General features: G+C 47.8%; 1 protein-coding gene across 4 annotated transcripts; it reads right to left on the reverse strand.

The window, feature by feature from the left end:
* Window positions 1-1,095: 1,095 nt before the first annotated feature.
* GRIPAP1 (GRIP1 associated protein 1) lies at window positions 1,096-22,469 on the reverse strand. 4 transcript variants are annotated; one of them, XM_065915841.1, is made up of 26 exons: window positions 22,143-22,461; window positions 20,036-20,102; window positions 19,832-19,893; window positions 18,830-18,856; window positions 17,929-18,036; window positions 14,800-14,950; window positions 13,718-13,902; window positions 13,493-13,540; window positions 12,766-12,797; window positions 12,614-12,661; window positions 12,377-12,476; window positions 10,984-11,061; window positions 10,686-10,778; window positions 9,830-9,964; window positions 9,350-9,445; window positions 8,917-9,129; window positions 8,672-8,785; window positions 7,614-7,691; window positions 7,434-7,529; window positions 7,254-7,310; window positions 7,041-7,140; window positions 5,380-5,510; window positions 3,744-3,866; window positions 3,493-3,586; window positions 2,472-2,626; window positions 1,096-1,643 (listed from the first exon to the last, which is right to left on the reverse strand). In XM_065915841.1, exons 1-26 carry the CDS (start codon window positions 22,182-22,184, stop codon window positions 1,551-1,553), a joined length of 2,526 nt encoding a protein of 841 aa, XP_065771913.1. In that variant the 5' UTR covers window positions 22,185-22,461; the 3' UTR covers window positions 1,096-1,550. The 4 variants fall into 4 exon arrangements, 3 of the variants coding, with proteins under 3 accessions (XP_065771913.1, XP_065771914.1, XP_065771915.1); XR_010660427.1 differs by lacking the exons at window positions 1,096-1,643; window positions 2,472-2,626 and adding exons at window positions 2,635-2,829; window positions 2,903-3,120 and having other exon boundaries at window positions 22,143-22,469; XM_065915842.1 differs by lacking the exon at window positions 13,493-13,540 and having other exon boundaries at window positions 22,143-22,462.
* Window positions 22,470-26,244: the final 3,775 nt, after the last annotated feature.

A 26,244-nucleotide genomic window follows, 5' to 3' on the forward strand; every position in this document is an offset into this window, starting at 1 on the left:
ACTGCCCACCTGCCATCCATTCCTCCACTCACACAACCAATTTCTCTACCCTTCCTTCTACCTACCCATCTATCCATTTAGATGGGTCTACCTAGTCATTAACTCACCATCTAGTCACTATCTATGTCATCTAGTCACCTATCCATCTAGTCATTAACTCACCTACCCATTCACTCATCCATTTGTATATTAACCCCATACACCTATTTATCAACCTATCCTATGGATTCTCCACCACCACCCATCTATCTGTCCATCTATCCATAGCTCTAAAAGGGAAAGTGAAAGTCGCTCAGTAGTGTCCGACTCTTTGTGACCCCATACAATCCATGGAATTCTCCAGGCCAGAATACTGGAGTTGGTAGCCTTTATCTTCTCCAAGGGATCTTCCCAACCCAGGAATCAAACCCAGATCTCCTGCATTGCAGGCAGACTCTTTACCAGCTGAACCACAAGGGAAGCCCAAGAATACTGGAGTGGGTAGCCTATCCTTTCTCCAGTGGATCTTCCCAACTCAGGAATCAAACCGGGGTCTCCTGTATTGCAGGCCGATTCTTTACGAACTGAGCTATCAGGGAAGCCCATCCATAGCTCTGCCTATCACTTATTATACCTACTCTTTAGTCTTCCCATTAGCTCATCCATCAACCTGCCCACTCATCCATCCACACATCCCCCTAGCCATCCATCTGTCCATTTATCTCCCCACTTTTTCCTCCTCTACCTATCCACTTGTCCAGCAACCCATTTGTCCGTTTATTCACCCAATCACCTATCCATCCGTCCATTTATTTTCCATCACCAACCCATGCAACATTCTACTTTGTCCGTCAGTCCATCCAAGCACTTATCCATCCTCCCATCTGTCCACTCATCTATACCCACACCCCAAACAGATTCACCCACATACATGTCTGTGGGTATTTCTGCTCCACTCAGTTTGAGAGACTGGTCAACAGTAACTGGAGACAGGCTGGCTGAGGGTGGGGGAAGAAGAGTAAAGGTGCACCCAGTGACCACCCTCCCCCTTCCAGTAACCTCCCTACCCTAAGCACATCCCTCATAGTTGGAAAGAATCAGAGCAGACATTGAGTGGGTGGGCCCATCTGGCCAGATGGTATTTTGGCTGCACAGCCTTTACACACACACACATTGCTAGAATGCTGAACATGGACCATGCCCCACCCAACATCCCCAATCCCAAATGCAGAGTAGCCAGGCTTCCAGACATAAATTAAAAAATAAAATTAAATAAAAAGAGTTGGTCTCTTGGAGGGAGAGCTCATGCAGAGATGAAGGCAAAGGCCCCTGGGAGCCAGGACTAAGGAGGAAGAGAAAACCCTGCCCCTCCCCTCAGGATTCCCCACTCCCCAGGGGCCTCAGCCCTAAGACAGGGTCACTGACACCAGCCATCAGGCCTCCAACCCCTTTAATGTCCAGTCTCCCAACCTATTTGATATTGGCCCCAGCCCCCATTTTCCCACCAAAGCCCAAGGGAATGGTGTCCTGGGAGCCAGGGAAGAAAGGGAGTGGGTGCAGCCTGCAGGTCTTTAGCTGGCTTCTCCTGGTTCTAGGTCGGGGTCGGGGGACCCCACACACTCCTTGCTGAGCCGCACAATTTCCTGGGACAGAACTTCCATGTCCTAAGAAACAAAGGAGCCATCAAGGGTCAGAGAAGGTGGCAGGCAATGGCACCCTCACCAAGGCTGGGTGTCATTCATCTCATCCCCTCGATTTCCAGATATGTCTAGCTTGAGACAAGAAGGTATTTGAAGAAGTCCCAGAGCTCCCAGCAGTGGGCTGGGCTCAGGAAAGGTGTGTGTGAGGGGGTGAGGGGTGCCTAGAGCCAGGGATATGGACATGGGAGTGGATCATCTGCTGTACCCCTATCCCCACCACCTTCCTGTCTACTAAACAGTGAGCTTGCTTCTCTGAGGTAGGGGCTGGACCTTTATCCTTTCTGACTTACCCTGAGATGGGAAAATACTTGGATGGCAGGGTGGGTGAGTGGACACATAGGTGGATGCATGGGAGATCCATGGTAGGCAAATAGGTGGACAGATGAACTGTTCAGAGGACAGATGGAGGACAACAGGTGGGCAGGCAGATTGCTGAGCAGGTGGGTAAAAGGTAAGACAAGGGGTGATTGATGATTAGGTGAGAGAGAAAGAGAGATGTCAGGAAATGGATGCAAAGACATGTGCAGATGATTAGACAGGTAGCAAGGGAGATGGGCAAATAGTTGGTGGGTTGATGGGAGAGTGGCTGAATGTGTATGACTGGATGAATGCGTGGATACAAGGACAGAAGGAAGAGTGAAAGACTAAAACTGAGAGTGAATACATTAACTGGATGATGGGAAGACGAGGGGGAAGGAGCACATGGTGAATGGGGTGGGTGAAGGGGGAACTGGCAGATGACCCAGGGGCTGCGTCGCTAGACAAAGGGGTAGGCTGGTAGGCCACACTTGCCTTGTGCAAATGCATATTCTTGGTCAACTGCTCTTCCAGCATGTTCTGTAGCTTCTTGTTCATCTCCCGAAGGTTCTCGTCACCTGGCTTCACTAGGTCTCTCAGGACGCTGCCCAGCCCGCTGCGGTCTGTGTGGCCTGCTGCCACAGATACATCTGCAAGGACCCAAGCTAAGAACCACCCCTCGGCCAAGACGGACAGAGACAGAACAGGAAAGAGGGAAACAGGGAGTGGGGGAGAAGAATGGGTGGAGAAACCTAATGGAGGGGCAGAGGCTTTGCCATGTGAAACCCTGGTTTCATTTACTAGCTGTGCAGCCCTGAGAAATCAGGACAAGAACTAACACATGCAAAAATGCCTATGACTGTGTGCAACACAGTCAGCTCTCAGCACATGTCAAGTGGTATTGTTCTGAACACATGCAAAAATGCCTATGACTGTGTGCAACACAGTCAGCTCTCAGCACATGTCAAGTGGTATTGTTCTGATTAAGGTTTAATAAAACAGGCAGAGGAGAAAGTCTGAAAGAAAGGGACAAAAGAAACAAAGATGGGGGTGGGGGAAGGAAGAGGAGAGAGGAGGAGAGGGGAGGAAGAGCAGGGAGGAGGGAAGGACCCTAAAAAGGTTATGCATCCAGAGATGGAACCATCTAGACAGGCAGTAGGAACAGTGAGCCACAATGAAGGGGGGGCGGAGATGAGGCAGAAAGAAGAGAAGGGAAAGAAAGCAGGGGAAGAAACACAGGGAGGAGAAAGGAAAATGGGAAGGAAAGACACTCAAGATAGGAGGGTGGAGAGATGACAGAGCCTCAGACAAGAGGGAGGAACCGAGAAGAGAGATGGGGTAGAGAGGAAGGCAGTAAGGTCCTGGCCTGCCTGGCTCCCCCCTCCACCACCTGTGGTCTTTGCAATAACTTTGGTGATTTCCATCAGAAGAGAGAGGCCACAGCTCTGGATGGCAGGGAAGGCAGGAGCAGGTGAGGGGCTGAATGAGGGGTGAGGGCTGGGGAGGGAGCACTAACCAATCCGGCTGTCCATGACGTAGGTCTCAATGATGGCACTCTTCCGGCAGAGGTCCTCTGCCATGGATGCACTGCTCACCTCCAGGTGCTTCACCTGCAGGGTGGCCCAGCCCACCTCAGACCCTAAACTGCAGCATGTTCACCCAGGAGGAGGGGCCTGGCCAGATACTGCCCCATCTCCACCCCCAACTCCTGCCACCCCAGCCTCCTTGCCAAGGCAGGCCAAGCAGGGACAAGCAAGCAGATGGCACCTTCTCCTCCAGCATCCATTTCTCCTGCTGCATCTCTGCCAGGCGCTGAAAGAGCTCAGCCACTTCCTCATCTGACAGCTCTGCTGGCCGTGGGGGCTGGGCCTGAGGGCTGCTGGATAAGGACTGCAGGGAAGAGTGGGGGAGAGGCCAGCCCAGGCTCAGCACTGTCACCCCAGATAAGATCTGGGACTGAGGAGAACCAAGCCGGGGGTGGGCTCTGCAACTGGGGCTGCAGACAAACTATAGACAAGTCTTGGCACCCTCAGAGACTCTGGATCCCCCTTTGCCTAAAGAGGGAGAGAGGAACCATCACACCAGACACAGTATAGACTTATTGAGATCATGAAGGGAGAGCCTGGGGCCCCTGAGTTCTCCCAGTTGGCAGGAGAATCAGGGGAGAGAACAAACTAAATGACACCACCAGGAAGCCCACAGGAAAATCCTAAAGGTGGGACACTTTCTGCAGGTTAACTGGGCTGGTCTCCTCTACAGGTTGATGTCATGAAAATGAGGGATCACACTCGATTCAAGAGATTTAAGGGACATAAAGCAACCAGATGCACCAAATGTGCTCAAAATTGAATGCTGGTTTTCATAAGACCAGCAATAAAGGACATTTTGGGACCAACTAGAGAAATCTGATTAAGGTCAAAGTACTACAGAAGATCTGTGCGTGCTCAGTTGTGTCCGACTCTTTGCAATCCCATGGAATGTAGCCCGTCAGGCTCCTCTGTCCATGGAATTCTCCAGGCAAGAATACTGGAGTGGGTAGACATTTCCTCTTCCAGGGGATCTTCCTGATCCAGGGATCAAACCCACATCACTTGAACATTTACCAATTAGGATGGTAGAGATCAGTTGGTTACTTGCAATCTTATTTAAGTTTAAAAAAAGAGAGGGGTCTAGAAGGGTATGAACTAAGAATTTATAGTGGTGATCTCTGGATGGTAAAGATGTGATTTCCTTGAATTTAAAAAAAATCTTTGCTGTGTTTTTTCAATTTTTCTACAATGTATGTGCATGCATGCTCAGTTGCTTCAGTCATATCCAACTCTTTGTGACCCTATGGACTATAGCCCACCAGGCTCCTCTATCCAAGGGATTCTCTAGGCAAGAATACTGGAGTGGGTTGCCGTGCCCTCCTCAAGGGGATCTTCCCAACCCAGGGATCAAACCTGGGTCTCCTGTGTCTCCTGCATTGCAGGTGGATTCTTTACCACTGAGCCACCCAGGAAGCCCCTCTACAATGCACACAAACTACTTATAGAATGATAAAAAGGTTATTTCCAAATATAAGGGTCTGGCAAGGACGCTGACATAGACAACAATAATAAATGATAACTATGAAATGGGAAAAAAAAGGATCTCCTACATGGATAATGGACCTACTATGAGCCACATATTTTATGGCACCAGGAAAAGTAGAATTAGCCCAGAGATGATGAAACAGGGTCAGAGAAGATAATTTGTTCATCCTCCATTTAGCAATCTGAATCCAAGTTTGTGAGCTTGAGGAAAACTTGACAAGAAGATGTGTGTGCTGGGCCCAGAGTAGAAGATAGCAGCAGGTAAGGGAAAAAGGAGGACCCAGAATTTGGGTAGAAGCTGGGGCTGTAGGTTCTTCCCTGCCCCTTACCCTCGCTGGAACAGTTGAGCTCTCCTTCTCCCGCAAGATCTCGCGGTAGCTGAAGGAGGAAACGCTACTGCTGTCCCCAGTCTGGGTCCGGCTTGGTGAGTTCATCTCTGAGAGAACCAACTCCTCGAGCCCTGGGCAGAGAAGGAAGAGAAATCTGAGCCCCAATCCCCCAGGGTCCCAGGGCAGGAAGAGGCAGAAACAGATTTGACAGAGATGGAGAGAGGCAAAGAGACACTCAGGCATGATGCAGACAGTAGGGTAGAGAAAAGCAGAAACAGAAAAAAGAGCTGTTTCTCTAGGCAAACACACACCAGAAGTGAAAAAAAGGTGAAGATGGGGAGAAAGACGTGATGCAGTCACAAATGGGCATAAATTGACGTTTGCACTCAGACTCAAGGTACAGATAGCTGGAGAGGGCATCGGGGCACCCATATGTGCAGAGAGAAGACCCCAGACAGACAGCAAGCTAGAGCAGATGATAGAAGCTAATAGAGATGCTGGTTTAAGACACAAGTCAGAGTAGTGACACAGAGAGAAAAGATGACGATAGACTCATAGGCATACACCTAAATCTTCATCTAGTGGACAAACAGAATGTATGGCACACAGTTTGAATCTGTTTGTTGATTTGTACACCAACTTGCAACAGAAAAGAAATAAAAGTCCTCCCTTATAAAGAGAGGTAACTTCAGGAGACTGAATGCCTCAGCGAGACAGTGATTTGGTGAGAAATACACCCATTTTTGACAAATCACTTGAAACACAGCCACTAAACATGTGCCTCTGTTCCTGCAGCTGCTTCTGAGTGTCAGGGAGTGGGGCTGACACTACAAGCCAAGGATCTCCAGCAAGAGCAGGGTGGCTGGGGAGGGACAGGCAGCAAGTTTTCTTTCACTTGTGATACAGGAAATGCACCAGAGCTATCACTGCAACTTATTTATTTAAACATAGTTTTAGGTCATTTCTTTTATTTAAAAAAAAAAGCAGTCTGAGGCAACTCAAATTTTTTCTGTTTTATTTTCTACCTTAAGTGGTAGAAATAATGTAGATTTTAACTGCATAATGATCACATAGTAGTGCTGCTACCTGATTGTAAGTCTGTCTCCCCAGCTCAATGGGAAACTCCTGGAGGACTGAGACTTAGGGTGGGGAGGTTCCTATTAGGGACCCCAGATGTGAGTGTGAGGGCTCAGTCCATATTTACAGAATGAGAGAATGAACACAACAGACTGAGAGACACTAGGTGAGGTGTGGGAGTGTCTGAAGGGTAGTGAGGAGACAAACAGAGACAAAGACAGATGAGAGAGACCGAGGAGGGAGAGAGACAAAGGAACAGAGAGAAGAAAAGAGCAGGATGAGAAAAACAGAGAACTAGAGAGGGAAATCTGGGAGAGAAAGGCAGATAGAGAGAGATGAAATGAGGAGGCAGAGAGATAGAAACAGAAGAGACACAGCAAAAAGGAGAGAGAGCCCAGAGAGAGAATGCAGAGAGAGAGAAACAGAGGAGGGAGAGATGCAGAGAAAGGGTAAAAGACAAAGTTCAAGAGGGACAGAAGACACAGGAGTGCCCTACAGAATAAAGTACAGGAAGCAGCTCCAGCCTTCAGGCCCAGGCTCTGCCTCCCCACACCTCAGCCTCCCCTGTGCTCTGGGCCCTTCACCTGAGCGGCTCTTGCTGTTCGTGAGGATGTCTTGCAGCCGCTCCTGCAGTTTATCTGCCCGTTTCCGCTCTAGGTGCAGCTGCCGTTTGAGGTCCTTGAGCTGTGGGGAAAGGGGGAAAGAGGGGGGCTGAGGCCTGGTGGGCCCACAGGTGGGGCTACCACAGCACAGGAGTGGGCCATGCGTGAACACCTCCCAAGCATGTGCTGTCATACCGCGGCACTGCCCTTCTTTTCCAGGATTCGCTGCCCATCCACTGTGTCCTTCACTTCCTGTGGGAGAGAGACAGCATGGCTGTGGGCGTCAGCATGGCTGCCTGTAGTGTGCTCCCTCCCTGCCCCACTACTGCATGCTGAGGCCTAGGGTGTTTCAAGGGCTCAGGAGGGACCAGGGACCTGCTTCAGGCTGTTGATGGTCTTCAGGTGACAGTCCCGCTCCTCCTGGGCCTGTCGGAGCTGCTCCTGCACACCCTGTAGCTCCTCCTCCTTGCTCTGCAAAGCAGAGGGCAGCTCAAGCCAAGGCCTGGGAAACCTCCATCCTCCCACCAGAGAGGAATGCTATCATACAATAGGCACCTTCAGCTCACTGGCGTGCTGCTCCCGACACTGCCTGAGGGCTTCCTCTTGTTCCTGCTGCTGCTGCTGCAGAGATTCCTACAAGACAAGTCCCAGGTCTGACCACAGACCCCAAAAGAACATCACGCCCAGTGAGGAGGGTAAGGGATTGCAGTGGGCCCCTGGGTGTGCAGAGAAGATACTCCCACAGGGAACACTGGATGCAGAAGTGTCACATCGAGGACCAACATCTGCATTTATATCTTATTTAATAAAACATAACATAGCACTACTGCGCGCCAGGAATGCTGTGTGTGCTAAGTCGCTTCAGTCATGTCCAACTCTTTGTAGTCCCATGGACTCTAGCCCACCTGGCTACTCTGTCCATGGGATTCTCCTGGAAAGAATACTGGACTAGGTTGCCATTTCCTCCTCCAGGGGATCTTCCTGACTCAAGGATCAAACCCACATCTTTTTCGTTTCCTGCATTGGCAGGCAAGTTTTTTACCGTTAGCGCCACCTGGGACTTTATATATATTACCTCATTTTATAGAACCCTCCCATAGTACCTAGACAGCAAGTACTATCACTATCATTTTTTTATGGATGTTGAAAACTGGCCACAGAGAAGTAAATAACTTGTCCAAGGTCACACAGCTATAATATAAAGCAGCCTAGCCAGGATTCAAACCCAGGCAAACAACTGGCTCCAACATGTATGTTCTTCACTGCCATGTAACACAGCCTCTTACGTACTATCATCAGTTTTCCAGAAAATGGAAGTAAAAGTTCTGCTTGGAACAAAAGTAGAATGATTGTATTACAATAAATTCCTGACAGAAGTACAGTGTAAGAAGAAAGAGGTGCCTTTTCAAATTTGCACAGCTGACATTCTGCCCTACTGATTGATGACCATGCCCCAGTCCCCTCCAGAGGGGTGCCGCTGACCCAGGAGTGCAGTGAGGATGCTCAAGTCCAGAGCATCTCAGAAACTTCCAGGGCCTGACCACTCCTGGTCCCCTGGTTTGCCATGGGTACCCTCCCAACCAGCCTCTGAGCATCCCCAGGCACCAACTCACCTCAGCCTCCTTCAAGCGCCGTTCAAACCAGCCCTTGGCTCCATCCATAGAGTGTACCTGAGCTTGAAGTTCTTCTACCGTCTGCTGAAGAGTCTCCAGTTCCCGAGTTCGAGCCTGTGAGAGAGCCAGCCACCATGGGCCAAGTGGAGAAGTGGGAACCTCACCCATGCCACCCCCTGACCCATCAGCAGTGCTTTGCTCCCCAGGTTTTAGAGACAGAAGACCACCATCACCTACCCACCCACCTTCTCCTCACGGATCTGCCCACGCAGCTCCTCCTCCTGCCGCTTCTTGTCTTCGTGCAGCTCACGGAGCTCACGCTCGTAGCGGGCCCGCACTCCCAGCACCTCCTTCTCATGCCGTAGTCGCACTGCTCCCAGCTCTTCCTTGTGCTGGGATTTCTCCTGCAGTGTCTCCATGGCCAGCTCATCCAACATGGCCTTCCGCTTCTCAGCACTCTGGTGGCCAGGCAGGAGGACGCCAGTCAACCTCCTCTCCAAAACCAAACAAGGGCAAAGGAACAAGCCAAAGTGCACCTCTTCCCCAGCCTCACTGACCAGGCTAAGCCACCTACCCCTCCTCATAGAACTGGCTACTTTCTGCCCCCTCCCATTCCCTTGGGTTGGCCCACATCACCTGTGCCTCTGCAGTCTGGGCTACCCCCTCAGTGTTGCCCACCTTCCGAGCCTCCTGTAGTTCCTGGATCAATTGCTCCTTCTCCTGCCCAAGTTCCTGGAGTTGTTCCAGCAGTCGACTATTGGCCCGCGATGACTCCTAATGCAGAGACAAAGGGAGTGAGTTTGATAAAGAGCCCCCAGGAGGTGCTGGTCATCCAGGACACATCTGGTCAAGTGAGTGATGGTCTCTCCGTTTCTAGATTAGAAACATGCAGAGATCCCTAGCTGCTCCTCAGCATTTATTCTCCCACCATTATTCTGGTTTCTATTATGGAATCAGATTGGCTATCCTAACTAACTGAAGAGGCTCAATCTCGAGTGAAATGACTTGGTCTGGGACACACAGGTGCTAATAAGCTCGGCAGTCATACTGGAACCCAGGTCTGTCTGACTCCAGGTCTTCCCACCGCACCCCATGGGAAGTTCCACTGAGCCAGAACTAGGGAACTAGGTGGAGACAGGTGCAAGCCAGAGGTGTCACCTGGAGCTGGCAGTTCAGGTCATCTTTCTGTCCCATGAGATCCTCATACTGAGTCTGCCACTGCTGCAACTCAGCTGTCAGTCCAGCAGTTTGTTCCCGGAGCATATTCAGTTCTTGGGTCTTTGCTGTTTGGATCTGGAGAGAATGGTGGTAATGAGAGTGGAGTGAAAGAGGCCCCAGGGGCCAGTCGCGAAATGTTCCCAAGGAGACAGGGAGAGAGGTGAAAAGACAGCCAGGAGGAGAGAATTTCAAAGAGAAAATCAATCAAAGTGATCAAGAGGAGATTGGACAAATGTGGTATATTCATACAATGAAATAGTACACAGAGATAGCAGAAGAGATTAGTGCTACATATGGATAAACCTCACAGATAGAATGCTTCAAGAAAGAGGCCAGACATAAGATTGGGGGTCTGATTCCATTTACATGAAGTTGAAGAACAAACAAAACTAATCTATGTTGCTAAAGGTCAGAGAAGTGCTTACTTCTGGGAAGTACTGACTGAAAAGAGGTAATAGGGGCCTCTGGGATGTTGAAAATGCTCTCTATCTTCCTCTGGGTGCTGGTTACACGGAGATAGAGAAATATACACACAGGGACAATTCACTGAGTGTACACTTAAGATTAGTACACTTCTTGGCTTTTTACCGATGAGAAACTAGAATGTAAGAAAAGCAGAGATGGGGGACCAGAGAGAAGAGGGGTGGAAGTCGAGAGAAAGAAGCTGAGAATGAAATAAAAGCAGAGGCAGGAGAACAGCATGAAGTCCAGGTGACCCTACCCCAATGTGGATCACAAGCAGAGGGAGATGGGGGAACTAAGGGGGGATCAGCATGGGCTCCCATGTGTCCTGTACCTGCTCCAGGGCAGCCAGGCTAGTTCTCAGAGCATTATTCTCAGTCAAAAGTCCTTCCACTTGTTCCTGCGCATCTGCACTCTGAAGGGACACCTGGCCCCACCCCACAACAAGTGAGAGTGGGTCCAGAACCAGAAGACAGGACCTACCCGCAGCCAAGAAAGAAAGGACACACATACACACACCCACAAGAACCTCGACCAGGGGGAGCAGGACCCCTGGGGCCTTGCCTGCCTGCACAATACCCACTGAACCTGCCCTCACCCCCACCTCCCCAAGCCCGCTCAGTACAATATACCTGATCCTGTAGGGCTCGAAGAGCTGCTGCATGCTCCAGGCGCTCCCCTTGCCGCTGATCTCTCAGCTCTGCCAAGCTCTGTGGGGACCAGGTCAGGGGAGTCCATTCCAGACCTCAGCCTCCCCCGGGGTACGTATCATACAGACCTCCTCTATGGGAGGGGGAAGCATGTTGCCAGCACTTGAGGGTCTGAGGCTACCCAGCTATCAGCGATCTCAGGCTCACCCACACTCTAGGTCATTATCCCCGGGGGCTTCACACACCCCTGTATACATCCCAGTCCTAAGCACCTCAGAAAACACCTACAGTCCTAGGGAATCTCAAATTCACTCAGCCCCCAACCATGAGAGGTCTCACGTTGACCCAAAGTCCAGCACAGGGGCATCAGGATTCTCAGACACACTCAATTCCCAGGGACTACAGCTTCATCCAGACTCCTGACTCCAACCCCAAGGGGTTTTAGACACATGCAACTCCCATGTCCCTAGTCCCCAAGAGTCTCTGATCCACCCAAACTTACAGCCCCAGATCCTTCAGGTTTCAAACTGATACAACTGCATAGCTTCCAGCTCCTGGTGAGGTCTCAGACCGACACCTCACCTGCCACTCCCGCCCCCAGTCTCTGGGGATCTTCAGATCCTGCTAACTGAAGACCCAGCTTTATCTAGACTTCTGTCCCCAGCTCTGAGGGGCCTTAGACCCACAGCCACTATATCCCCCAGTCCAAGGAACCTCAGACACATTCACTCTAAAGGGAAGCCTAGAGACTTTAAAGTCACCCAGCCCCCCACCCTTAGGAGCCTCAAACCACCCCAGACTTTTGCTCCAATCTCTGGATGTTTCAGACTCACCAGTTTTTTATCCACAATCCCCAGGATTCTCAGGACCACCCAGATTCCATGATCCAAATTCCTAGGTGTCTCAAGACTCAAACCAGATCCCAAGTTCTGAGGGTTTCAAATGCACTCAGCCTCCAGGCCTAGCTGGGTCCATAGTTCTAAAAGTTACCCAGTCTCCGGAGAGTTCAGACTCACTCCAACTCCTGGTCCCAGTCCAGTGACCACAGATTTCTTCAGATTCCTGTCTCTAATACCCCAGCAATTCAGATTCATCTACACTTGTGGCACACAGGCCCCCCAGTCCTCAGCCCCTCTGAGATTTTTTTTTTCCCTCTGAGATTTTTGATGCATGCAGAGTCCTAGCCCAACCCCTAGGGCTCTCAGGGTTCCCCAGTTTCCATTTTCTTAGCTCCTAAGGGGTCCAGGACCCATTCAGTCCTTATATTTCTAACACAGGAACTATCAGACTCCCCAGCTAGTCTCCATGGACCTCAGAGTTCCCCAGACTTGCAGGCCCGTCCCCGTCCCAGTGATCTCAGAAACCAGCCCCTCACCTGATTGGCAGCCTCGAGTTCCTGCTGCAGCTTTTGAGTTCGAGCCAACTGGGCTTTGAGATCAGCCTCCTTCCGCTGTTGTAACTCCTCAATCTTGTTCCTGGGGGTGATTGGTGGAAGGGGGGGCACGCTGATCACAGCCCGAGGCCCAGTCTCCCAGTTTGGCCCCAGGATCTTCGGTTAATCATGCTGGGCACTACCATATTATCCACCAATATCCCCAACCCTGGTAGTTACCGGCTGTCATTGAATAGTGTCTCCTTTTCTGTCTGCAGACGGCAAAAACTTGGCACAGAAAGATAGATGTATATGGATCAGTTCCACTAGTCAAGCTCCTCCCTAGTCCCCCGAAACCCCCCCCCCCCCAGTTCTGGAAAAAAGAAATTTACCTTTCTTGTTTCTTTTTCAGTTTCTCGGAGAGCTGGGGTTGGGGAAGGGGTTACAGACAAGTGATAACGATGAGAATAATATTAATAAAGACAAAAAGTAATTTCATGTTTACAGACATTTTCCACTAAGGCCCTTCTGGAAACTGGGATTAACTTACGTTACTTCATGGAATCCTCAAAACTGTCCTGAGAAGTGAACACTACTAGCTTTACAAATGGGGAAATGGAGTCTCAGAAGGGTTAAGTAATTTGGTTGGGCAGCTGGTCAGCAGCAAAAATGTGACCTGTACCCAGCTCCTTTGGCTCCAAAGCCCAGCATATGCCCCCAATCTATTGACTGATGGCCACATCATAGAATGGCTAGGCTGGGAGTCCTGGAAAGCAGGATCATAATTAGCTGCCTCACCACTGGGTCTCAAGTTCCTAAGAGCCAGCAGTCTATAAATGCTTGGATGGATGGACGGACAGATTGATGGACAGATGAATGAACAAGTAGAGCTGGGAGGACATAGAAGGATGGGATGGGACCTGCCAAGCACAAGACACAGAGGGACATTAGCCCGTATCATATTGAAAGCATATCTGTGACATAAATGTGTGTCTTTGCATTTCACAGATGATGAAATTGGGCTTTGAGAAGATACTCTGCCCCTCTATCCTACTAACAGAAGCATGGCAGGTGGGGAGTGGGTGAGGGCAAAGTCCAGGGAAAGCTTAGCAGCCCCACCTTAGCAAGTTCTTCCTGCAGCCTGGATGTTTCAGCCTGCTTCAAGGTCTGCCAGAATGGATGAGGGAGGGAATTGTTATCAGCAAGGCAGGAGGTAGGGCCTGTGCCTTTCCCTGCCCTCCTAATCCATCAGCCCACAAGACAGTGATGTCACAGATATCACCAGACAGAGCTAGGGCATCCACTTGCCTTCTGGCACCCCAGCCCCAACAGACCCAGATTCACCTCCAAGCCTTGCAGTTGCTCCCAGAGCAATCTCTTTTCTTCCTTCTCCATTTCCCATTTCAGCTCCACTTCTGCCAATGGCATGGGGGCCATGATAGGGGAAGTTGAGACCCCTGGGGGGTCCCCTTCACCCTCACAGGCAGCTGGGGACCTGCCAGCCTCTTTCCCATAGCGCTCCTGCAGGGCTAGTGGGCAAAAAAGACATATGATGGATGAGGTAGTCTTTGAAGACCCCCGACTCACCTCAAATAGAGGGAGAACTGGCTTTCAACCCCTTAGGTAGCAGAAACCCTGCTCCAATGGTCACAAGCCTACAAAATCAAGGTTCAGCCCCCACTTCTCACAAATCTTTTAAGCCCCACTAACCACAGAAATCCTATCTACCATCAAATCAGCCCAAGTTAGTTTCCCAAGACCCAATTCCATCCTAAAGCTCCACCCAGTCTTCCAAGGTGATGGTGATACCCACCCTCCTCCACTTACAGCTGAATCCTTCTACAACCTCTAACCCCAGCCACATTCTACAAAGTCTCCCTCCTGATCACCAACCTACCACCCACCACCCCACAAGCCCAAGCTGCTCTCCAAAAGTCCACATATCAGAGCACTCCCACACTCGATGAAGCTTTCTTTCAGCTTTCATCCCAGACCCCACTGACAACTTGGGCTCAGAATCTTCCTAATGCTCCTTCCTTCCCTTTCTCCATTTAGCAAACATCTCCTTTGCTAAATGGAGATCTCCTTTGGGCTCAGAATCTTCCTAATGCTCCTTCCTTCCCTTTCTCCATTTAGCAAACATCTCCTCTGATGGTCAAGCTGCTAATCTGTAACACCTGCTAGGTATCAGGTGCTGAGCTAAATCAGAAAGATTATCACCTCTTATCTCTATTACAATTTTCCAGGTGCATGCACTTGGTAGATGACAAAGCTTTGGCTCAGAGAGGTAAAATGGCTTGTCCAAACTCATACACTGGTTCATGGCAGGGCCAAACCTGATTCTGAAGCCTGTCCCTTCTCTGAGGGAAGACAACACCTAACTCAAGCCCCAAGGTCCCCACATTACCAGCAGGGTGTCCACACACCTGCCACGTTCTTCTGCAAGGCTGTGTTCTCCGCCTGCAGTCTCAGTAGCTCCCCATCCACAAGGCTCCCAGCTTGGGCAGCCCCTGCCCTGGCAGCCCCAGCCTTCAGTTGCTGGTTCTCCCGCTCCAGCTGTTCCATCTGGCTGCAGAGCTGAGCAGGGGACAGGTGAGGTGGCAGAAAAGCAAAGAATCAGAACAGCATTAGCTGAAATATACACAGCACTTGGTCCATGTACTTTACAATTCATTTAGTTCTCATAACACCCTTGTGATGTAGAGGCACAGATGTTAAACAACCTCAAATTCACACAGCTGTGAAATGAAAGAGTAACAGAAGATTTGAGAATACTGAGAACAATTTTCCACCTGCTCACGCCCAACCTCACAGTCACAATTCAAGACCTCAGGCTCCTCTACAAGTTGCTGGTCCCAGATGTCAACATCATGGATGGCCCCACTGCCAGCCCTCTTCTGTGGAGCAGTCTGCATCTGGGAGCCAAGGCACCACAGACAGCTTTCAGAGCATTTCCAGGGTCAGTATTGCCCACAGCTCCCTATCATTAGCCCTGGGAGAGCTCATGGAGAAGAATACAATGCAAATCAAACTAAGCCAGCCCCCTGTTCAACTACTGGACAGTAGACCTGAGAGGATCCTTTGTCTCCATTTTCAGATGAGAATACTGAGGCCTACAGAGAATTTTTATTGACTGGCTTCTTTTCTACCCAGAACACCATTCCTTTCATCCAGTTCTTCATATGACTGGCTTTGTTGCAACCACCAGTGCTCTTCTAAAACGTCACCTTTCAAGTAATAGACCCCAACACAAAAACTATAATACTTGTTAGCATGGCATTTTGTTCACTTCTTTCTTACTTAGCACAAACTGCAATTAAATTTACCTAGTATGATTTTAATTTCTTACATCTCTGAAAAATTTTGGATCATAAATTGTGATTCACAATTAAATTTTATTTCATAACATAGGGTCACAAGTAGAGATTCCAAAGCCAGACAGCTTGCATGTGAATTTCTACTCTGCATTTGATCTTGGCACAAGTTTTTTCATCTCTCTGGGACTCAGTTTTCCTGATAGTAATGATATCTCATCGTTTCGCCAAGAGAATTAAACGAGTGAATAATGTAAAGCACAACAAATAGGACCTACTCGTTTAGTCGTGTCTGACTCTTTGTGACCCCATGGACTGTAGCCCGCCAGGTTCCTCCATCCATGGGATTCTCCAGGCAAGAATATTGGAGTGGGTTGCCATTCCCTTCTCCAGGGGATCTTCCCGACTCAGGGATTAAACCCATGTCTCCTGCATTGCAGGCAGATTCTTTACTGTCTGAACCACCAGGCAAGTCCATAAATAGGACCTGGTGGTGGTTTAGCCGCTAAGTTGTGTCCGACTCTTGCGACCCATGGACTGCAGCCTGCCAGGCTCCTCTGTCCATGGGATTCTCCAGGCAAGAATACTGGAGTGGTTAGCCATTTCCTTCTCCAGGGGATCTTCCTGACCCAGGAATCAAACCCAGGTCTCCTGCATTGCAGGCAGATTCTTTACCAACTGAGCTACGAGGGAAGCCCAAATAGGACCTGGCACACAGTAAATTCAATCTGTCAGCTATCAGTGCTATTATTTGTCTACTATATTATCATCTTTTCTCCCATTCCACTCCCAGAAATATAAGCTACTCAAGAAGGAGGACTATTCTGTACTGCTCACAACTATTTCCAGAACACAGAGCACACAGTGGGGGCTCAGTAACTATTTGTTGAAGGAACAACTCAGCTGAAATATCTTGGTAAATAAGTGGCAGAGACAGGCCTTGAACTCAGGCCTCCCTATGAGCACTTTTAGCTTCTAGGAGGAGGAGCGAGGTGTGAAGGAGGTCCTATACTTGGCCCAATGCCTAGCTCAGGGCAGGTGCCGGGAAACACGAGCTGGATTTATGGAGGAATAACTGCTCCAGCTCACCCAGCAAGAACCATGATACCATTGAGGCTGGAGGAAGGAAGCAGTGAAAAGTGAGGCAATGATATCAGCTGTTATGTGAGCACCAGGAGTTCTGAATTTTGGGGGGCAAGGACCCACTGTGGAAAGGAGCAATGTGGTAGGACCTGCAGGTCAGAACACTCTTCAGACCAGGCCTGGTACAAGAAGCTGGAAGTGAGGAGACAGCAAGGAGACTGTGGGAATAGAGCAGGTAATAGGTGGTAAGGGCTAAAGGCAGGGCAAGTCCATAGGATAGATATAAACCTTTTACATAGTCAAGAAATTTTTTTTTCGAAGAAATATTTTAGAGGGAAAATGAACTAATAAAAGAGTATTATCAGCGGCTAACACCTACATAAGCTGATACTATGTGCAAGACTGTTCTAAGTGGTTTGCAGACATTAATTGATTCAGTTTGCACAAAAGCCCTGCCAGGCAGGTACTGTCATTATCAGCTTTTCCAATTTTAACATCTGGGAACCAAAAAACAGGGAGTTTAAGTGAATTGTTCAAGGTTACAGTTAGTAAAAGGCAGAGCTGAGAGTTTAATCGAGGCCTTCTGGATCTTTACTATTACTTACTAAACTGCCTCTGGTATCGTACCTGCATACCTGCATACTCCATACTGCGTACCTGCATACAAACATACTTTGCTTTGTTTTCTTTTTTGAAGTCTCGAGCCCTACATTCTCAAGTAGAACCTTGGAAATACCTGTTTTGTTGCCATGACACTTCTCCCCTTAAAAGACACTAAAAACTTAGAAGAGAAAAGGGAAGCGGCTTAAACATCTTTCCATCCCATACTAAGCATAAGAATTTTACCTAAGACTCCCCAATAACCTGGGGCTGCATAGCACCAGCCCCAAAATATACACCAGGAGACTTGAAGCTCAAAGAAAAGGAGTGACCTGGTCAAGAACCAGCTGACATTAAGGCTTGCGGCCTTCTAATCCCAGCAGTGAGTGGTCCCATCTGTCAAACCACTGCCCCCCAACACAGTTCCAGGCCGTGTTTCAGCACCATGGACAGTGAGTCAGGGCCAGCCTCTGTCCAACCACCCTCAGCAGCCCTCCAGCCATAGCCCATGTAGTCCCTACCCCTTGCGCCCCCCTCAATTATCCAGGGCACCGGCACCTTGCTGAACTCGGCCATAAGCGTGCTGTTCTGCAAGCGGAAGTCCTCCTCCTGGCTATGCAGCTTTGCCTGAAGCATCTCATTTTCACTCAGCAGCCCCTCGACTTCCTGCAGTGGCAGATGTAAGCCAGGTCTCCAACAGGGGTAGAAAGGATGGGGCAATAGGGCAAAGAAACAGAAATGGAGAAAATGACATTGAGGGGAGAACACAGGGTACAGAGAATGAGATGGGTGAAATCAGGATACAAGGAGAAAGAGAGATATAAGGAGGAATAAAAGAGGAGATATGGAGGGAGAGAAAAACAGGAGAATAAGAGGAAAAGAGGGGTATATAGAAATTGGGGAGAAAGGAAACACAGAGATGGGGAAAGGAGGTTAGAGAGAAAGGAGAGAAGGATGGGGAGGGGGAGAGAGAGAAAAAGAAGAGGTTGGACGATTGAGAGACAGGAACAAAGAGATCAACAGAGGGAGAATGTAACAGAGAGAGGGGATCAGGGAAAGAAATGAACCAGGAAAAGAGAGAGGAACAGGGGAGTAAGGAAAAAGGAGTCAAGAGAGACAAAGAAAGGGAAAGAAGAAATGAAACAATGGCAGAGATAAGAACAGGCGGGGGAAAGACAAAGAGAACGTTGGAGAGAGAAACAAGAATCCAAGAAGAACAGGAAGACAAGAGACAGAGAGAGGCTCAGAGAGGAGGATAAAGAAAAAGGGAGAAAGACACAGAGAGAGAGACAAAACAGGAACACAAAAGACAAACACAAAAACACATGGCTGAGAGGTAGTCACAGATGCAAGTGCACACACAGAGAAAGAAAGGCCAGTACAAGGAGATCCCAGCATACCGAAATATCCCCTCTAAGGCAGTCTACCAGACACATTTACCCGCCAGGGGTCCCCTTACCTGAGCTTTCTTGCTCTTGCTCAGTGCCTAAAGGTGAGGGGGATGGGAAGAGAGATAAGGTGAACAGAGATGGACTCCCTCACTAGGGTATGGAGAGATTGTGGCAAATGTCAAGGGGACACAATGATAACAGGGGTTGAGGGATGGGGGTGTCTATAACCACAGAACTCACACAACAATTTATAGCCCAAAGGAATGGAATGAGTGAGTGAGGAACACCCTGCTTACACCCTTTCCTCTAAGCTCTTGAGCTTTTCACAGGTCATAGTATTTAACCCTTCACAGGCTGGATCTCTGGGCTCAGAAATTATGGCTTCATTGCTACATCTGTCCAAACATATCTATGTGGATCCCTCCAAAGAACCATGGAAACTGCTGTTCCTCTGCTGGGCAGCTGAAGACACTGCCAGTTTGGGAAATCAGCACCCTATCAAAGAGACAGAAGCCCAGCTTTCTGGTTGCCAGACTTTCTGCATTCTGTATTCCTTCATTTAGCAAATGTTTGTGGAGCATACATTATGTATAACATTGTGCTATGCTTGGGGACAGAGCAGTGAAGAAAGAGACAAAGGAGGGCCTTGAATGCCTTAAGGGGCCATGACAGGTTATATGCTATCTCACCTTCAAAGGATCTAAGAGGTAGGTTTAGTCTCACTTTACCAACAGGACCAGGACGGGGTGGGGACTAGGAGCACAAGGCAGGAATGTGAGTGGAGGACAGAAGGCAGAGTCAAGGTGACTTACTTGATGGATTTGAGTATTTTGAATAAGTAGTTGAAATTAAAAATGAATTAATTGATTAAACTAAAATTAAACAATAAATTAAACAAAATTAAATAAAATTACCAAACAAAGGAGACTTCCATGAGAAATTTCTGAATGACTAATGACAACATGTAACATTAGGTTACATGCTGGTTCACTGCAGGTGCTCATTGGACAAATGAATGAGTCAGATGGCTACAGGGAAACTTGGGTAAGTGAGTAGGTAGAAGGAGGTACCTTCTGAGCTTTGCTGAACTCCTTATCCAGGTAGGCAACCTTCTGTCGAAGACTGGCGAGTTCTGGTGTGGGGAAAGCAGGGAATCTCAGCTTCAGTCAGTGGTAAGGAGCTGAAAGGTCTTTCTGCCAGACCTCTGAGGTATTTTCCCCCTTAGCCTCTGTCCCCCAGAGCCACCCCCATCTAATGAGACCCTCCTGGCTCACCAACACCATTCTTGCGTAGTTCATCTGAAAGCTGGTAGTTGTTTGTCCGGAGTTCTAGTAGCTGAGCCTGAGAGGGAAGCAGGGAGGGAAATGACCTGGCGGGAATGTGCCCCCTACCCTCATGAGGAGGGAACCAACACTCTGAGCCCCAGAAACCCTGTTGCCCTTCTTGTGCCTTTTGAGTCACTCTTAAGACCTGTGCCTGCTGCATCCCAAATGAGTCCAACTCCTCAGCCCCTGTCCCACCTTCATCAGTTCTACTTATGACCACGGCCAGCTTTGCCCATCTCCCTGCTGCCTCCACCTCTCCCCTTTCAGTCCAACTATGACCCCAGGCGATGCCACAGTGCTGACCCAGTCCATCTCTTGTTTCTGTGTGTTCCACGACTCTCCGTGCCCACAGGATGAAGTCGACCTCCTCACCCTGGCTGGCCTCATAACACACTAAACACTTTGCAGTCTTCCATCAGAGGTGCTGTCTATCCTCTTGGCCCGAGTAGGGGGCGGGAGACTGCCTTCTTCCCTCTTTCCCAAGGGAAGAGGGCTTGGTATTATGACCAATTTCACTGAGTAAAAAGGGGCTGCCCGGGGTCCCTACAAGCAAGGCTCTCAAAATGTCCAGATCCCTTTCAAGAATTGAGGACAAGTGAAGTATGGGCCATTCCAAACAGCATATCCCTACCTACCAGCACTGCAGGGCACTGAGGCCAGTTCTTCCCAGAACAACCATCCCTTACAGCACCAGGACCTTTCCCTCTCTCCCATGGCACCAGAATCCATCCCTGGGTGGTCTGCTAAAGGGGAGAGGGCTTGGGCCCTATACAACCTTTCCTGCCCCTGTCCACTCCTGGATCCTCTCCTCCTGATCCAATGAGAACACCCCTGGCACCCACTTAAGAGTCTCTATCCATCAGAATCCAATGGTTCTCCCTTCACTCATGACTAATGGAATCAATCTTCCTCACTGAAGGGTCCCCTACACCCCTCAAGATCTCCCCAGTCATGATCCAATGAGATGAACCTATACCCTTCAGGGTTTTTCCCCCACAAGGCCTTGGATGGGTTAGGTGGATTACCCTTACTCACATGGAATAACCCTTATGCACAAGTTACAAGGGCCTTCCCCTTTTATGGTTCAATTATCTTGCCCTTCCACCCTCAGGGTCCTTCACACAGTGACAACTGGTTTCCTTCATTCAAGGACGAATGGATTATCTGTCTTCACTTGGAGTTCCTCCTGTCCTCCCACAGACCCTACACAGGGTTTCCCCCCTTGACTCTACCCACGCACAAAATCCAATGATCTTCCCCAGAAAGGAACTAAGTCAACAAGGGCCCCCTTTGGCCTTTCATCCCATCTCAGAGTCCCACCAAAAGAATCAAGTGGTCAGAATACTCAGTCAGGGTACCTTCCCAGAGCCCGGTGATCTCCTCTCCACGTGGTCCAGGGGTATCACTCTTTCACCTCCTCTGGTTCTCTCTCCAACAAGGATTAATGGTATTACCCACTCAGGGCCTTCATCACCCCAGCCCTAATGGGATCACCCCTAATCATCCAATGGTACCACCCCTTGCACAGAAGCTCCACCTCCCAGAAACAATGACAACATGTGGGGTCTTTTCCCAGTGCCCTGGCATAGTGGTATCTCCCACAAAAATGTCTACCTCCCACAAGTAATGGTATTGCCCTCTCCAGGGCTCCCCCCACCATGACGCAAACAACTCAACGCCCGCTTCCTTCCTCTCCAGGCAAAATGGTTTCGCCTTCTCAGGATCTCCTTCCCTCAAAGCTCAGCAATATCATCGCCCACCTAGGGTGTCTCCCACACGAGCCCAAAGATCTCGTCCCCTCCAGGTCTCAGTAAAGTATCACCCACGCTAGAACTCTCTCTTCCACCCACAAGACTAACAGAATCCAACCGCTGAGAGCCCAACAGTTTCTCGGAATCCAGTAGTCTCACCACTCGGAACCTCAGTTTCCCTTCTCCAAAACCCTTAGACTCAAGGTCCATCCCAACCAACCCCTGCTCAAAGCCGGTGGCACAATCTCTCTCTTCCCCGCACCCCCATCGCCTAGCCTGCTGGTCTTTGCCCCGCCGAGCGGTACCTGCATCCGCTGAAACTCCTCTTCAGACAGAGCTTGCGCCATGTTCCTCCCCCCCACCCCCCCACCAGCTTTCTGCGCCGACGCGGTTTGTCTCTCCTGTCAGTAGAATTGGGTCGGACCAAACCACCGGGCAGGAATAGAGGAGGAGGAGTCTCCTCCGGAAGTTCAGCGTTTTGGAAACCGAGACAAGAAAAAAAAAAACTGGCCGGTTAAGTGAATTGCAGTTTAGTATTTTACCAGAATCCAGGTCATTAGATCTGGCTTTTGAGCTATCATTAGGCTACTCATTGTGATGCGACACTGTAACATTCCTGTGTCATGGGACTCGTCGCTAGGGAAGTGTTTGCCGACCGAAAATCGCGCTTCCGCGGTACCCCTTTAAGGAAGATGGTCGGCTTTACAGTGGAAATGAAAGCGGAAGCTGTGCGCATGTTTTGTTCCGGCCCTCCTCCGAGTGACCCGAAAACAGGAATCCCGTCTCTCGTGAAGCCCTTGGCGTGTTTTTTGTTTGTTTGTTTTTAAAGAGTTGACGCTTTTTTTTTTTTTTAACGTGATACTGTTAGGTAAAGGGCCCAGTCACCAATAAATTTAAAATACCTGTGAGGAAAGAATGGCAGTGAATCAAACGAGAGAGCTTCACTTAAAAAACAAAACTAGGATAGCAAAACATCAGGAACATTCAAATAAGTGTTAAAATGCATTATAAAGAATAAAAATAATAATAATTAAAAAAATAAAATGCATTATAAACGTCTCTGTGCTTACCGGCCACCGCTGCAAACCCTGCCACCCAAGCAGTAGTTTTTGTTTGGGAAAGAAAAAAATTAGAAAGCATGTTTAGCAGCAACATATCTGGTACTAGGATATGCCTTATTTATCTTTTTTTTCTTTTTAGTGGGGCGAGGAGAAAAGCGATTTTATGCCATTTTAAACTTACAGAAAAGCAAGAATGGTATAAGGAAATGTGCTTAGTCACTCAGTCCTATCTGACCTTTTGCAACCCCATGGACTGTAGCCCACCAGGCTCCTCTGTCCATGGGGATTCTCCAGGCAAGAGTACTGGAGTGGATTGCCATGCCTTCCTCCAGGAGATCTTACCAATCCAGAGATTGAACCCAGGTCTCCCAAATTGCAGGCGAGTCCTTTACTGTCTGAGCTACCAGGAAAGTCCATAAGGAAATTACCTGTACCCTTCTACCAGGTTCATCAGTTGTTCACATTTTGCCACCTTTGCTTTATCATCCTGTCTTTAGATATAAAATTTTTGAACTATTGGCTTCAGCATCCATCAATGATTTCCTAACACCAACATTCCTTTGATATTTGTTAGTTACTAGTCTACTATAAGAAAGAGCTTTCTCTTCTTCCCCATTTATGTGTTTATATCTGTACAGACTCATTCTTATTTTATTCCATAAATTATAATCAATCACTGTCATTATTTCCTTTGACGCTCAAATTGTCCCAGATTTGACCAGTGGAAGCTCCTTTAAGCTGATTTTTGTGTCCCTTTGATATGGCCCCATCATTTTTTTTTAAAGCAATTCCATGCTTTCTAGCATTACAAGATGCTCCAGATTCAACATTATTCCTTTTTAGCCCCAGTTGAGAAAGTGTTCATTGCTACTGGAGTGTAATTTTTTCTATGCCCTCTCAGTGTACAGAGCTAAAAAATACATGTATATGGACTAATTCATGTATACACACATACCTATTATATCTAGTTACATATTTTGCTATAGGTATATATATTTTTTATTTTTATTTTTTTGGTCATGCCGTGTGGCATGTGGGATCTTAGTTTCCTGACCAGGAATAGAACCTGCACCCTCTGCAGTGGAAGCAAGGAGTCTTAACTACTGGACCATGGGGGTAAATACCTTTTATTTTTTAGGTATACGTACTTGAAAAACATAAGTACACTACTAATAACTTCCATTTTAGCACAACACACAAGATTCATTTTAGTTTCCTCACTTTTCATATTCTTCTCCAACAGAAAGAAACCTATCTCCCACTGTCCACAATAAATTTACTTATTTGTGTAATCATAATGCACATTAACTCCAGATTGCTTACCCATAAGACTATGAAAAACAAATCTATCAACTAGAGGTCAATACTTTTTTACAGCTTCTTTTGTCTTTAGATTTCTGTTGGTTTCTAGTCAAAATACTGTGTTTAACAAGACTACCATTGCTTCAATATGATGCCGTTCCTTTTGTTTTTAAACTGATAGTAGTCAAAATACTGTGTTCAAAAATTGCTTGGCTTGGACTTCTCTGGTGGTCTAGTGGTTTAAACTCTGAGATGCCAATGCAGGGGGTGAGGTTTGATCCCTGGTCGGGGAACTAAGATCCCACATGCCAGTGACCAAAAAGATTTTTTAAAAATTTGCTTGGGTTAGTTCTCCCTCTCCCCAAGCCCCTCCCCCATGAGGCTGCATGATTCATTTAAAATATGGTTAGGTTCCTTTGTTTTTGTTTGAATTCCATTTTGCCCTCCCCTCCACCTCCTTGTTGAGGTAACCAACCTATTTAATTTCTAATCTATCCTTTCTCTTTCTTTTCACACAAATGAGCACGTGTGAAGAGGAGCAGAAATGCCACCCCAAAATATGCCACTTTGGTTTGCATTTCTCTAATAATTAGCGATACTGAGCATCTTTTCACGTACCTGTTGGCCATCTGTGTCTTCTTTGGAGAAATGTCTACAAAATGTGGTACTTTGGTGTGTGACTTATTTTAAGCTGAAAATAATCAAGACCAGCCCACTCAAAAAAAAACTTCTACTTCTCCTTTAACCGCTTAGAAGAATTAAGATAGGTAGTCTGGCCCAGAAAGAGAACTATACGGAGATAACGTTTTAACTGGAAGACCCAGCATGGCCAAGCAAACATATGACTAAGAAACATCTGCTCTTATCATCCTGCGAATTGCCCTCCTCCCCTTTGAAACCTCTCTGAAGCCCTTATCCTATTCCTTAGCTCAGTTTGGCATGTAAGCCTCAATTGCCCAGCTACCTTTGGGTCTCATATTTTTATGGGTATCCTGCACATACGAAATTAGTTTTTCTCCTATTTATCTGTCTTATGTCAATTTAATTATTAAACCAGCAAAGAACCTACAGAATAGAAAGAAAACTTTTCTGCTGTAACACATACATGTATATTATCTTATTTATCCTACATGAAGGGTAACATCCTGTAACTACTCTTTTGCGCTTTGCATTTTTCATTTGATAATATCTTGTCTCAGGTACATAGTACCCCATTTTTTCAATGTATCATAATTGAACTACACTCCTATGTTTGCACATATAGGCAGTTTCTAATATTTTGCAAGTATAAACAATGCCAAAAGGAATAACCTTGTACATATTTTTTTTATTATTATCTGAGGTATATCTTCAGGGTAAATTCATAGAACTGGGATTGCTGCATCAAAAAATGAATATCTGGGAATTTCCCTAGTGGTCCAGTGGCTAAAATTCCGTGCCCCCAATGCAGGGGGAGGGAGTTCGATCCCTGATCAGGGAACTAGATCCCATGTGCTGCAACTAAGACCTGGTGCAGTCACATAAATAAAATAAAATTTTTTTTCATGAATATCTGGTTTTAGTCGATACTCCCAAATTCCCTCCCAAATGGGCTGTTCCAAGTTCATAAGCACTATCAACGTATTTGAGTACCTGTTTCCTCACAGCCTAGCCAATAATCTGTGTTGTTCTATTTTACAATTTTCTCCAATCTCAGAACAAAGAAATGGCATCTCATTGTATCCTTTTTTTTCTCTTGGAGCACATATGGGATCAAACCCATGCCCCTGCATTTTTTTTCTGTCATTTTTGTCAGACTAAATGATCTGCTTGCTGTGGGAAAATTATTTCAGCCAGGTCTCTTTTTTTACTTTTTTAACATATGAACTTTATTGAGATATATTCTCTATTTACCTATCTACCTATTTGTACAATTCAATGAGTTCTGACAAACACATTCCTTGTAACCACCACCACAATCAATATATAGAAAATTTCCATTACCTTCAAAAGGTTCCTTAGTTACCCATCCCAACCCTCCACTCCGTCTCAGGCAACCACTGAT

The sequence above is a fragment of the Muntiacus reevesi genome, chromosome X (assembly GCF_963930625.1).
Source record: "Muntiacus reevesi chromosome X, mMunRee1.1, whole genome shotgun sequence".
Classification (NCBI taxonomy): domain Eukaryota; kingdom Metazoa; phylum Chordata; class Mammalia; order Artiodactyla; family Cervidae; genus Muntiacus; species Muntiacus reevesi.

Excerpts from the sequence above, each read along its gene's own strand:
- GRIPAP1 (XM_065915841.1), bottom strand. The coding sequence starts at position 22,184 with ATGGCGCAAGCTCTGTCTGAAGAGGAGTTTCAGCGGATGCAG. Across the intron at positions 12,477-12,613 it reads ACACTATTCAATGACAGCCG|GAACAAGATTGAGGAGTTAC; the intron begins GTAACTACCAGG and ends AATCACCCCCAG. Across the intron at positions 7,530-7,613 it reads AGCACGCCAGTGAGCTGAAG|AGCAAGGAGGAGGAGCTACA; the intron begins GTGCCTATTGTA and ends TCTGCTTTGCAG.